The 14,743-nt window shown below is 41.3% G+C and overlaps 1 protein-coding gene across 2 annotated transcripts in view; it reads right to left on the reverse strand.

The window, feature by feature from the left end:
• Window positions 1–14,329, reverse strand: part of TRPA1 (transient receptor potential cation channel subfamily A member 1) — a 50,721-nt gene extending 36,392 nt beyond the window's left edge. For both annotated transcript variants that reach the window (XM_045861251.1, XM_045861250.1), the window contains exons 1-4: window positions 14,250–14,329; window positions 10,867–11,027; window positions 4,900–5,059; window positions 2,315–2,490 (exon numbers count right to left, since the gene is read on the reverse strand). In XM_045861251.1, coding sequence (XP_045717207.1) covers window positions 2,315–2,490; window positions 4,900–5,059; window positions 10,867–11,027; window positions 14,250–14,271 — 519 coding nt within the window. In that variant the 5' untranslated portion in view covers window positions 14,272–14,329. The remainder of the gene's footprint in view (window positions 1–2,314; window positions 2,491–4,899; window positions 5,060–10,866; window positions 11,028–14,249) is intronic.
• Between the last annotated feature and the right edge of the window lie 414 nt (window positions 14,330–14,743).

The raw sequence follows: 14,743 nt of genomic DNA on the forward strand, positions 1-14,743 counted from the left end.
CACGTGAGATACTCCAAAATCCTCCTCCTTCTTCTATTCTCTTTGTCTCAGATGAAGCAGAAGGGTCTAAACATATTTTTTAGAGGAAGTTGTGGTTGGTAAGACCAAGTACAGGACTGATGATGTCATTCTCTTATAAGCCATTTCTCTTCTTGTTCTGGTGTTACCCAGGAACATTTGTTATACCCTCTGTTCTAATTTATAAATCACTTATGGGCTTACTTCTAAACTTCCTTTTCCATTTCTGTGTGATACCTACCTTTCTGTATTTGTTGGCCTGAAGAGTTTTAGTTTCTAATTAGCAATAGCCTTTCAACTGTTACCTGCCTTTGAATTCCCAACTCACACTTTCAGAGCCAAGATTAATTAAGTCAATGGGCATTTATTTCTGAAAAGAGCTTTCAAGGGAAACCCAAGGGTGCCTTGGAAAAACATTATGTGACACCTTTGGGTGTTGGGCTGGGGCCCCTGAAGTCACTAGTGGCCCCATTTGGATGATACCGAAGCAGCATCCAGTCCATGAATGATGCAGACATTTAAAGAACAAATAGGCCACTGGCAGAGGCCTTTCCAATAATCTTCCCAAGGGGCCACCCTGACTCCTCTTAAGTGCTGACACCTAAGCTCTCCCCTTCTCCTTTAGCCAGAACCCCAATGTACTCATTCATTCTTTTACTCATTCATTCAAAATTCATCATTTATCAGCGGTGCTGAGAACACAAGATATTGAGATGAGTCACACAAACCCCCTCCTCCAAAGGTAACCAGCCAGAGGGGGAGAGAGAAGCACATGAATATATGATTACAATACCCTGAGCTAAGAATCAGGACAGACCTATATACAAGGTACAATGGGAAAATGGAAAAGGGGCTCCCCTCATGACCTCTATGCCTGGAGTAAAGGGACCAAGAACTCAGGGGGCTGAGAGGACGGTGTTTGGGCTAAAGGGAGTGGGAAGCTCATGGACACCCTGAGACCTCTCTGGTGATTTATAGACAAAGGTTTCAGTGTGGTGCAATGAACTGAATGTCTTTGTCCCTCAGAACTGAAGTCCTAACCCCCAACATAATGGTATTAAGAGGTAGGGCCTTCGGTAGCTGATAAAGTCTTGAGTGCAGAGGACTCATGAAGGGAATTAAGAGACCGAGCGAACTCTCTTGCCACCTCAGACATGTGAGGACACAGCAAGACAACAGCCATCTAGGAACCAGGAAGCGGGTCCTCTCCAGACATGCAGTCAGCCTGTGTCTCACTCTTGGACTTAGCAGCCTCCAGAACTGTGAGAGATAAATGTTTGCTGCTTAAGCCACGCAGCCTATGGTAGTCTGTCATAGCAGATCAAGTGGACAAAGACACGTGGCTTGGCACAATGGTCAAATGACTTATAATATTGTTTCTGCAGGAAAATTTATTCTAAGTTCCAATTGCCTACCTTAGAAATGAATTTCTAGAACACGATGCATTTATAAATTACAGTCCTCTTTAAGTCAGTGTGTGTGTTTCCGAGGGTGTCTAAGATCTGAGATGCAGTTTGAAAGCTAGGGCCTAAACCTTACCTGTTAGGCACTTACCACAGTTTCCTCTATTTGACCTAACTTGCCAAGAAAGAAAGAGAAAGAGAGGGAGGGGGGAGGGAGGGAAGGAGGGAGGGAGCGAGGGAGGGAGGGAGGGAAAGAAAGAAAGAAAGAAAGAAAGAAAGAAAGAAAGAAAGAAAGAGAGGGAGGGAGGGAGGGAGGGAGGGAGGGGGGAGAGAGGGGAAGGAAAAAATAAAAGAAAAAAGAAAAACCTTGGATAAAAACAAGAAATTTCCCAATAACATTGTAATGTCTTCTGCTAAGATTATCACATATCATCCACTTGAACCAAAATAGTAAATTATAATTAGGTTTTCTGTCTTCACTGATATGCTTATCACATTCTTCCTTTTAATCATCAAACCAGTCAGAAAAAGGTGATAAGAGTATTAGCTTTCCAGCATCAAAATAAGAACAGAACTCCTAATTGTTATTTAATTATTAGTCTCACCAGTTATCTGATAGTAGGCAAGTGATGTAATTTTCTTTGCCTCAGTTTTTCCTCAGCTATGAAATAAGAATAACAATAGCCTTCATAATTTTTTAATGAGGATTTTAAAAACTAAAACATATAAAGCCCTTAGAAAAATGCTTGGTAAATAAGGACCATTTGATAAAGATAAGACTGTATCCTCATCATCTTTGTCATCATGATCATCACTGTTACCACTAACATGCCCTGGCAGCTGAGGTTGGCCACTCGGCCCAGGCAGGGAGAGCTGCCATGGTCCCAGCTTACCTTCACCACCTCGTTGTGCATGCCCTGCACAGCAAGGTGGAGGGGCGCCATCATGCTGATGTTTCGGAGGTTTGGGTTGGCTCCTTTGCTAAGAAGAAACTTCACACTTTCAACCTGGTTTTTTTTTGCAGCCCAATGCAGAGGAGTATTTCCATAATTGTCCATCACATTCAACACTAGAAAAAGATGTCAAAATATGGGTAAGGTTTTGACTGGACAGGATTGAACACCGACCGCATCCCTATTCACTTCAAAGTTCAGTGCCAGGTGCACTGTGACAGGCTTCGCTTTTGCCATGAAGAATAAAAATACACAATGGACCCCTGGAGGGGATGCATAGAATTGACACTGATTTTGTCAGATGAGTTGAGATGTCCACCTATGGCATCGATAACAAACAGATTCTCCTATTGTCTCATGTTTTTATCTGTGGTATGAATTTGGGGGTTGCTATATTGTATTGTGCTTAATGCGAGCAATAGTTATATGCCAAGCACTCTACTAGTTCCCATATAACCGTTATGTCATTGAACCCTCCGACATCCAACTACGAACAATGACCGTCTTTCACAGGGACGAAGCTGAGGCCTAGAGAGGCTCAAAATCTTGCCAACATCATACCACCAGTAAGGGGTTCAGTAAGTTGCCTTACTTCTTTGAACCTCAGTTTTCTCATTCAAATTTAGTTACCAGAAAGAATATATACATGTATGTTTTGGGGAAGAGAATATGAATATAAATATGTCTTCATGCAGAGTGCTTGGCCCATAGTAATGGTTCAAAATTTGCTAATCAGAAAAGACACAAGACTCCACTAATAAACCACAAGACTGGAATTACAGCTTGAGCCTCTGATGACATGCATGGCTTCCATGTATTTCTACAATATGGTGATATATTGTACTGTTTTCTCTGTGGCCTCACCATAGGAGTGGGCAGCATCTTGTACCTATTCTCAAACAGACATGACTGTCTGCTTTATCAGCCTTTTAATTAGTGGCAGGGTATTTTTATGTCTGAGGAGGGAGAAAAGTACTCACTCATGACAGTGATTTGGAGACCATCTACAGCACGTAGAGCCATGCTACAGCCATGTCTGTCCTTTTAAAAATTGATCCCTGCACTATTTCCTTTTATTCTTTCAAATGCTGCATTCTCAAAAACACACACATATACTCACAGACTCCCACAACCTGAGTCTCACTTATAGACACACACACACACACACACACACACGCACGCACATCTCATCCATTGTGTCTGATCAAGGTTGAACACTATATTGAGCACTGCAGTCAGCACCAAACCTGGTTAAACAGGGGCCTAAACTTACACACTTCCATGCACTTATTAAGTAATCTCCACACTTTTCTGAAATCATTTTTACAAAGGTCCTGAGGCTTTCTAATGTAAGGGTTTATGTACTGTGATCTTCTTCTTCCTTGATGGCTTTGTGGCAACTGATCTCCTAATTCATCTGTCCCAGTAACATCCCTTGTCGTGCGTATTATCACTCTCTTATCTACCACTCTCTTCACTGTCCTGCTTCTGGCTTTTCTGGGCCATCTGGCCCTTAATATTAGTGTTTTCTCCTAAGCTACCTTTAGGGGCAATTTCACAGTCTCATAAATGATTTCCATGCATTTACACAGTCTCAGCTCCTTCCTACGCAACAGTGGCTTTGCAGGGTTGGCTGCTTTCCTTCTGCATTTCTAGTTGTCTACTGGTTATTTCCAAGTGAACATACCCTGGGCCTTTCAAACAGTATGACCCAACAAATTCATTATGCCCTCCCATGTCACACTCACTTTTCTTCTGTTTTCTTCAATGCCCCTCTTCGGGGGTGGGGCGCGGCGCGCGGTTACTATTAGCCTCATCGCTTTAAGAGTCTCACAGTCACCTCTTGACATTTCCTCCTTACATTCAATCTTTTACAGAGCATTGTTGACTCCACATGCAGAACAGCTCTCAAATCTCTCCCTTTCTCCTCATCCCAAGCTCAGCACCCTGGTGTCCTCTCATCTTCTCTTCACACTAAAATAGCTTCCTAGTTGGGATTCCACTTCCGATGCATCTTCCACAATATTGACAAAGTTACCTTAAATTATGAAGGCTTTAGCACACTACCTCAATACTTACATCTCTGCGGCACCCACCTTCCTCATTTGACTGCAGCTGAGTTACTCAGATGAGGCTGGGTGCACGAGGCTGGGGTTGTGGGAATATGCTCCATCTTCTTAGAGCATCAGTTTTATTCATTGACAAGCAATTTAAGTGTAGAATAATCTCAGTGGAAATAGTACAGAAGGATACACATAATGTGTATGAGTTTTTATGACCTTTCAGAAAAATTTAAAGAAAACCCCTGTTTGCTATGCAGTCCCAGATCTCTGCACTATCCTTGGCAGTGTTTCAGTGGAAAAAAATTAAGGAAGAACAGCCTATAGGGAAAATCACACTCCAAGAGAGCTATTCAGGCCCTTTATAATCTGGAACTAATTTACCTTCAGAGTAACTTCACACCACTTTTTCAATAAATCTAATGGGGTCATGGATAGGGAGCAATCATTGTAACATTTTGTTACCTTCACAAGAGGAGTCATTGAGGATCATCTCCATCAGCTCAACTTGACCTTCTTCTGCAGCACAATGCAAAGGGGAGGGGTTCACGTCATCATATTTCTTTAACTTGTTTCGTCTCCTCAAACAGCTTTTGAATTCATTTGCGTTTCCTTCAAAAAGCACCTAGAAGTAGATTTTTAAAATGTTATCTCAAATAAACATGCAAGACTTAGTATACATTCATCATTAAGAGTTATCATCCAAAACTGCCTATCATGCTTACAATAAGGTAATATTTTTCTGAAGAACACAAAATGCTCACAGACATAACGAAAGGGTAAGCAAACACCTAAACATTGATAAATACACTAAATAAATGATTTTATTTTCACATCATAAATGTGTATCTACTATAGAAATAAAGGTCTTGAGAAAAGTTTTGAAGCAAAAGTAAGGAATGTCATCTGAAAAAAAAAGTAATGTAGTGAAACTATAGAAGAATTCTCTTTGCCAGATGAAAATGTAAACTACAGTATGAGGGATTTGGGTAAAATAAAAAGATTTTCATGAATACAAGAATTAAGTCCAGGTATCCAAATTGCTGTGCTCCCTTTGGCCTTCCTGCCTACAGTCAGTTCCCATCCGACATTTCCTTTCTCATATCCCAGAGCCGGAATCGTGAGCGTCAGCACGTCACTCACTTGGTCAGTTACCTAGGACGCTTCCCAATCAGTCCCAGGAATGGGTACTCCTATCATGAGGGTCCCGCAGCAGTCGGGTCAGGTCAGGCTCACCTCCTCATGGTTCTTGGTGTGCAGGAAGAGCTAGTATTATTTCCATTTTCTTAGGGCCATGTATCAGGGCATCGAGACCTTATATCATTTGCCCAAAGGCATAGTAAGTGGACAAGTCAGAAATTTGAACAGGAGATGCATGGAATAAATATTTTGGCTGAATGATGAATGCTAAAACTGGACATACACTAGAAGCTGAAGTCAAAACCACCAGCATACAATGAACCACCACTCACTGATATAGTAAAATGTTACAAAGCCCAGGGACAGACTCTGTAGAGTAGGCTCAGCAAGTTTTGGCGGCATCGGCTGCTCTCACCAACCTGCAAATGTTTAATTCCAAACAGATGCTCACGACCAGGGATGTCAAGGGAGGAGTGAGAGCTTTTTTAAATATATCGTTTTTCTCTAACACGTTATTTTCTTCATGCTTTTTGTAATATTATGACTGGACTGAAAAAATTTATCACATATGACATTATGTTTCTTCCTTATAAAATTTTAAGGTGACAGTGTAAACATTCTGAGTTTGATTCATTCTCACAAGATATGAAGAAAAATTCCCAGATAAGCCTTTCTTTTGAAAAGCTCATGACATAAAAAATTAACTTACTAAAAATTAAATAAATCTTTAAAAATCATTTTATTTGGTATTATTAATGTTACTATACCAAACACAATTTTACAGAAGCCTTCAGTCATAAACTTGTTTCTGTGATTCTGCCTTGCATTACAATTTAAATTTTTACTAAATATTTTGGATCAAAAAGTATATTATGTTCCCCAAAAAATGAATTCGTCCTTTCTTAATATCTATTTAATTGACAATCTAGTTCCCTATTCAACTACTTGAAAATCTTCATATGTGTTTTACACAGAAAATTAAGAATTTTCAAAATCATTATTTGTAATCATATTTAAGTATATTTGAATTGACAAGGTTTTTATTCAAATTGCTTCTAGAATTTCTGCCTGTACTTGAAAGTGAATATATTTAGGTATTACCAATCAATATGAATGAAATACCTTATTCTACTGCAAACATATTTACATTGTTTTATATGATGTTATCCCTAATCATTCATTAGTTCAGAGACCCTGGAAATGGCATCAAATTAGGTATTTTGACAATGGGCCAAAGGCAAGGCCAAAGCCAAAATGAACAGCAGATTTTAACGCCAATTTCAGGCTGAAAAAGCCAGTCTCAGCCATATCCCTGCACTGCGCACCGGGGCCTGATCCGGAAGCCAGGCTCCCCAGCACCACACCGTGCTGCCCTGCGCGTGCGGGCTTGACCTTCACCGGTTTCCACCTGAATGACGCACCTTCTCTCTGACCTTGTTTCCAGTCCACACAACTTCCCATAGCCCTCCTAAGTCTCCTTCCTCCTGCAGTCCTCCGGGAGAGGTCTACGATCCCACCCTCCAGTCCAGCCTCTCCAGCTCTCTCGTGCATGCACAGTGGAATATTCCAGAAGCGACAGATGTGTGGTGACATCACAGCACTCACAGTTACTGGAAGGCACACACTGTATTCTCAAGTTTTTAATGTTTCTAATATGGTAGATTTGGTAGCTATAACCTCATTGGGAGTCCTCATATTATTTAAGTGTAAATGGGTTCTGAAACAACAACAACAAAAAAGTTTGAAAAACTCTCTAGTTCTTTCCTAATGCTATCTATGCTAAATGTGTACTACACATTTGTATACTTATTTGCTATGATACTTTCATACATAAATAATTTTTCAAGAAGGAGGGAAGGGAGGAAAGAAAGAAGGAAAGATGGAAAACCCAGAGCTCTTACAGAGCAGCAGGTGAGGACATGTGGACTATTAGACACACCAGAACTTCCCCGACCACCTGGTGAATTTCAATTCCCTCCAGGCTTAAAAATCAATGGGAAAAGTTAATGGAATCTCACTCCAATCCTGTGACAATACAGAAACTAAAACTTTTCTCAATGTTACTTCAAGCTCTGCAAATATGTAACCAAAAAAACACATTTGTCTGAAATTTTTCCAAAGCTGTTTCTCAGCAAATATTTCATCATATGAACCCAAAGCAAAATTCTCTACAAGACAGTAGTTTTTCAGGGAACCCACTATAAAATGACTACTTTCTGAAAATTCAGAAACCTCTCCAAACAAATGATCTAGGCACTTGCGTTAATTCTACTTTCGACTGTGACTGGTCAAATTGGACACGTTGTAATATACGTGTCAAAACCCGTGATTAGTTATCTTAAAGATAACTAGAACATTTCTCATGACTAAAATTGTTTAATTAAAATAAAATGAAGAGTTAAAATACTTAATGTATTTTAATGTAGTTAATAAAGAATTGAGGATTTAGGATTCACATATAAATGTCAGGTTGAATAAATAAAACAAAAATCTCTTCAATTTTGATCTTTGATTTTTGCTTCCTTAACACAAAATAGTACCTAAGGAATCACTCTTCTATGGTAGCTCCTTAAATGGAGATGTGTTTCTTCTCAATTACAAAATTCTATATAAGCTACATATACCTTCCTTTAGTGAACACAGGGCATGACAATGGGTAATGAATCATTTCCAAATTTACACACATTCAGTAATAAGTTAAAAAATGAGCTTCTGACAGAAGTAGGCTTTCTTAATACCTTACCCTTTCAAAGAAGCGTTTACCTAAATCCATTTGGAAGTATCTCAGCACCTGAATGATATGCTCTTCCAGTGATAATAACGGGATTATATTGCTCACCTCACAGAGCCAGAAAGAGCAACCTATGGGTCTGATCAGCATTGCGCTGTTAACACAATCCCAGTTACACACTTGGGAACAAGTACGAGGTTCAGATGCTCCCCAGGCACTGCTGAATCCAGGAGCGCATCAAAATACTTTATACAAGCTCATCAGAGGCACTAAACAGTCAGCCTTTGAAGGATTTCTTAAGGAAAGTTTTGCAATTAGCAAAAAAATGTGATTAAAACAAATTATTACATATCCATTCAGTGTAGTTTTGTAGTATCACAAGCTCACTTTAGATTCTTTTGGATTCTAAACTATATGGCTACATACAGAACACAATAACCTGGATGACCTTTAAAGAAGCAAATTCTTTAAGTTAGAGATATCAGATAATATCTGTTTCAGGTTACTTTAATGAAATGCATGTAAGTGATAATGGGGCAAAAAGGAGGGAAGCCAAGGGGAGACATTACAATAAATTAAGGGTCAAATGCTGAAGGGTTCACTCTTGCAGAAAGGTCACTGGGAAAGGACAAAGGTGTGTCAGATGGTTTTATTCACATTTCTCATCTTGTAAGGCTTCTGCCAGCCTCCAGTGGTTAGTATGCCTGGGACACTATGTGTGTGGAGAGAAATATTATATGCAATGTCTTTTGAATCAGGAAATCCTTAAAGCTCAGAACAATTGGGAGAGTTATATGTGTTGAGTTCTAATTCATCTCACCATTGAGATTTCTACAGAATGACCTGGAATTACTGCAGGTAGTAAAATAAAAGATATAAATTCATCTAGCTCTACTGTGGTGTCTACAACAACATAAACAGCTCTACTTAGGTGAGCAAAGAAAGTATTTCTGGTGTGATTTTCAAAATTTTATAATTCCTTCTTGTCCCATAATATTAATTCCACAGACACTATCTCAATGCTTGAAATCTGCTCATGACCTCAGTACTGGGGATTCAGCAAAAGACCTTGATGAACTTGTTAATACTGAGGAGGAGAAAAGTAGCCAGTGCTCCGTCTGGACGTGCAAAGACACTCAGCTTGGGAAGCCCAGTTTGAGGGTTACGTGATGTACTGCACATGCCTGACTCCCACAGACGATTGGCAAGTGTCAGTTCGTGCTACCTGTTTAGAGGGCAATTTGTCAATTTCTACCAAAATTAAAGTTCTACATACCTCTTGATCCTGTTAGGACTTTAACACACAGACACATCCACTAAGGAACCAGTGGACGGAGAGACAAAGCCACATCTCTCCTCACAGATTCATTTAATCACATGAAATAACAAAAGAAAACCAAACCAGACACAACCTAAGTGCCCATGGATGCAGAATTGGTTAAATACATCATGATACATTCAGGTAAGGGAATGCTGCACCGCTGCTAAAAAGAGTGAGGTACATCTCCAGGTGCTGATTAGAAAAGCATTCTGAAACATATTTTGTGAGGAAATCAGAGGACAAACCTCTGTGACATCCCACTTTTGTGAATGAAAAGCTATGAGCTATTAATGTATGTCCTAAGCAACCCTCCTCCCCCACCCCAAGAAAACACATAGACATTGTTACTATGATTCCATTATGAAAAGGGATTTGTGGTGGAGGTTTAAAGAGATATTTGTAGAGATACGTTAATGTCTAAAAAGAGCCCCTTCTTCCTGCTGACAATCTCAGGAAACCCAGTTCCATTTCTGCGCACCTACAGCCTCTGCCCTCGAACTGCGCCATCGGAAGGTGGCAGTAGCAAATGCGAGCTTCAGAGCAGATGTCCAGGAAACTGTTTTAAGAAACAGAAGCCCCATCCTAGTCTTTGGGACTCTCCAGGGACCACCTACACATCTTCAAAGGGTCTCCCCCTCCGCAGAGTCTATCCCAACCACCCACTCTCTGCGGGATTCTCCAATCCGGCCATTCCCGCAATCTTCCATTACAGGTGCGGTTTCTCTGGCCCACTCCACGGGAAAAGTGTGCTTCTGACCGCTAATGCACGTCTGGAAATCCGACTACCAGGGACACAGCCAACTGGCTCCTTGGTTTGAAATAAAATCTACAGAAAGGTCTAGCAAAACAGCACACGCTCCAAAATTGTCCTGATTTTATGCGGTTGCCTGATTTTGCCAAATGTAAAGGATACATTTTGGGAGTCGGCTCCCCACGCTGCCCACGAGCAAGAAAAGGTTGAGCAAACGAGCAAGCAGCCAGAACAGAGCACGCACAGTGTAGGCGCCTTCGCAAAGCCGACCCCCGCCCTCGACCACCCACCTCTCCCCGCCCCCGCCCCGTTCCCAGAAAGTGCCCTGTGCAGCGCACAGACCCCAAGCCCGCAGCTCTCACCTGCCATGCTCCCTGCGCATCCATCCCCTGGCTGCCCGCTAGGAAACCTCGAATCCAAGAGGGCAAAGGGAAGGAGAACCAGCACCGCCCTGACCTCGCCCTCCCGACCGCCAGTCGCCCAGGATACCATAAATGAGTCCTTGCAGTCATCCAAGACATCCTCCACGCCCTGATAGACCACGCCCTGGGGCTCCTTCTTCGCCGCGGTGCGCAGCATGCTGCTTAGGTTGCGCCTCATGGATCGCACCCTGGATGCCACCTGCTGCTGCAGCTGTTCGCCACTGGCACCTGGGGTAACAGATCGCTGTGAGCGGGTACAGAGCGGAGGCCTGAGTCCGGACTGGCGGTCCCCGGACTGCGGAACCCTTTCTCTGCGCGAGGCCGGGACACTTTTGCGAGGAGTTCCTGGCACTCCGCTTGTAATTCGGGAAGACAAAGGGGTCCAGGGTGGAGGCGGGGAGGCGGACTTCGTGGCCGGACGCACGGAGGGGGGCGGCCGCGCGAATGTCCCATGGGCTCACTGCTTTAGGCTGAAAGCGCGAATTTCCTGTCCCAACCTCCCACCCCCACCCCACCCACTACCACCACCACCCTAGTTTGGGTGTCAGGTCAGGGTAGATCCAGCTAAAAAAATAAACATTAAAAATCCCCACCTTTATACCCCACCCTAGCCCACAGCCGTAGCGGAGGAGAATGAGAAAATAACTGGGTACATTGGAAAGGTATCTATTTTTTAGAAATTTTTTCCCTAAAAGCCATTAAGCTTGGTTTTTTCTTGTCCATCTTGTTTTAGAAACCTCTTTGATTAGGAGATACAGTTTTTAGAAAAACTTCCATTTTCTAACAGGTCTCATTTCCTCTGGATAACAATACTAATCCACTTAGGGTTTGTTATTTTTTTTTAGAATGGCTAATAAAATAACTGTTAGGTTAAGGTAAGTCAAGTTGTTGTTTTTCTTCCGCGTTGTTTGGAAGGTTTCTGTCCGTGGGCCCGGACTGCCTTTATTAATTGACAGCTAGGTGTTAGTCGTGGAGTGGAAGGTGAGTCCTCTCAGTTGGAGAGGCTCGATTTTCATTTACGTACAGACAGTGGAACATCTGAAACATGTTGCCACTATGTTTAGGTCACAAGGTTAGAAAGCAAAAGACCTCCTTCCAAAGCCTTTGCACACTTTGCGCAGGAGAAAACATTGCCACTTTCTTACTCGGCCTCTGTGTGTGCTCCTTTGAGACCGAGACACAAGTCCAAATGGATCCAGGCTCCGGCATGGGGCCCACGGTCAATAAAAGTGTGTGGACTGCCTGACTCAGTGGCAGACCCAGGCTGAACTCAAGGGTACTAGAGTGACTATGATGATATTGAAGCACTGTGGGAAGGTCCCCGCAAGTCTTCCAATAGATATGACAGGTTGCCGTCAATTCCACCCCTGAACTGGAATTCCGTAGAAGGTTAATATTGAAGCCATCACCAGTCATCAACCCCTGTGGCCTTCTGGAAGATTAGTGAAGGGTACAGCTAGTATTCGACTTTACCACCTGTAGTTTTCCCTTTAGCATTGTATTCATGAAGTACAGACCAGGCATCAGTTGCATCCCTGGCTGTTGTTAGGTTGAAGTGGGAAATGTATTTGAAAAAAGTAATTAAAAAAAAAGAGATAGGGAAAGAATAATGTTGAGTCACTCTTGTCTGCTGGGATTTTATTTCTATTAGGTCCTCATTTTAAAAAGAAGTGCCTCAGAGGAATATTAAGACTTTTTATTTGTTATTGTCAGTTTACTTTGATCGATTGCTTTTCTCCTAGCACTTAGCTGCAAAGGGTCATTAAGGCCAACAGAATAAAGAGGAGTCGGGAAGGGGTCATTCTGGAAGCCTGGCAGAGGGCAGGTTATGGGGGCAAGCATCAGCTGCCCTTGAGAGAGGGGTGTGCGGACCTGGGGACTCAGCCTTGGAGGGGTGCCGGGAGGGGGGCTCCCAGGAGGTTGACACCCTCCTTCCTCCTCTGTAACTCGCTGGCTTCAGCTGTCAGCACAGATTCCCTGCAGAGGAATACCTTCTACACTGTTGCTTCTAAATTAAAAAATATACAGAGAGGGGAGGCACTTACTAGCCCCTTTCTGATGCTGCTCCCCAATGAATACTTGCACACCATCTCTGTACCCCTGTAGTCACGGGTTCCCCCACCATTCGTCCCATCACAGCATGCCTTTTCTACGTGTAGCTTGAGTTTTCCTTTATGTTTACTTATAGTTCTGTAGATCTGGTCCTGTCTGCCTCCTGTTTTTCCAGAAGTCTGACATTTCTAGACTGTTGGTAGTGTTGTTTTTTGTTTCTTTACCTACAAGCATTTTTTTTGCCATCTCCTAGGATCTCAGATGGGAAGGAAGATAGGTGTGTGTACCCAAACACCTATCTTAATCAGATCGCTGTTTTTTAGGTCATTTTTTAAAATTCTACCCTGTTTCTGCCAAACTGCATGGAAAGGAAAATTTTTGTGTACAGCATGTCCTGCAATATTTAAGTTATATTAGAAAAGGATTGAGTCAGAAGGCAGGGAGAAAACTGATGTTTGTGAGACGCTACTACTCACCAGGTCATGTTTTTACTTTGGTGACAACTGAGATTCAGATGGAAAATTCTGGTTCATATGCATAAATCGTGAGATATATTACACACGCATATCACTGTGAAATGCCTTTTTTCCTACCAGGGAAACTCCATGTACTTCATTGCAGAAAGTCCTGAAACAGATTCTGTCCTGTGTACTTCCCACAAGACCAACGGATACCGAACCCTTGGCAACCATGGTTTACAAAGATTATTGGAACAATTAATAAAAACGCAAATCTGATTTGATTAGTTAAAATGTCATATATTTAAAAAGCTAATTAAGTAGGCCCCCCAGATAAGGGAAACCTTGCCAAAGTTAAATAATTGTGTCATGGCAAGTAGTATATCAAATTTTAGAATGAAGTAAGGTATAAAATTTATTTTATTTGTATTAAATTCTTACAAACATGTTATTCCTTAACTTAATCCGATGAGGGAATTAACCTTTATGTTGTAAATCTCTGTTTCTAACTATTTTAACTGAAGCAACAGCCACAATCATAGGATGAAATTAATCTTACACTGTGAAGTTTTTTACTTCTAATTATTTAACTAGAGCCAAGAGCCAAAATTTAAAATTTGTTTCAATGCTGTCTGCCAAGCCTCTCAGTGAACTCTAAACAATCATAGCTTGAACAGAATTTGATGTGAAATAAAGTTATATTTCATCTGATTCATGATGGGAAGAAACTAGGACAGACAAACTAAATAACATCAAGTATAAAATGAGAATCTACATTCCTCACAGTTGTGACCTAACCTGGCATTTCAGATGTATAATTAGTATCAGAATTAACTTAATTTCTTATGTCAGAAACCTTGACTCATGTAACATCTGAAATATATGTATTGTTCTTTAAAACTATAAAAGTTACAAGATATTGAATAAAAATTATGCTCACCTTCATGCATGGAGATTGACATCCAGTTTCTGGTGCTACACACGCAAAAGCACCCAAGAAGAGAACAGTTCCTTTCCTCACCATCAGTAGGTGGCACCCACTTTTATAGACCCGTGTAGTTATACAAGAGGCGGTTCATTCTAAGAGTCAATATTATGCTTTTTTATTGGACTACCTAATGTAAATGATGAGTGAACATTAAATTTTCATAACTCGAGCTTTGAAATCTCATTACCAGCTACTGAAAAGGAATCACCTAATTTAATTATTGCTTGTAAGTTTATCTCACCTACATGGCCTCTTTTATAATGCTTACCACAAATCATAATAGTTAATAGCTAGGCTTAGGAGAATTAGCTAGCTATTGCAGAAAAATAATGGCCATCCTTCTACTGAATAAAAGAATGGTTGCCAAGAAAAGTCAATGAAGGATCACAACATTGTCATTTACTTGTTTAAATCTGTTACATAGCAGTAAACTTCAGACAAGATTG

Source organism: Phyllostomus hastatus, unplaced genomic scaffold (assembly GCF_019186645.2).
Source record: "Phyllostomus hastatus isolate PE091 unplaced genomic scaffold, TTU_PhHast_1.1 phas_scaffold_21, whole genome shotgun sequence".
In the NCBI taxonomy this organism is placed as follows: Eukaryota; Metazoa; Chordata; class Mammalia; order Chiroptera; family Phyllostomidae; genus Phyllostomus; species Phyllostomus hastatus.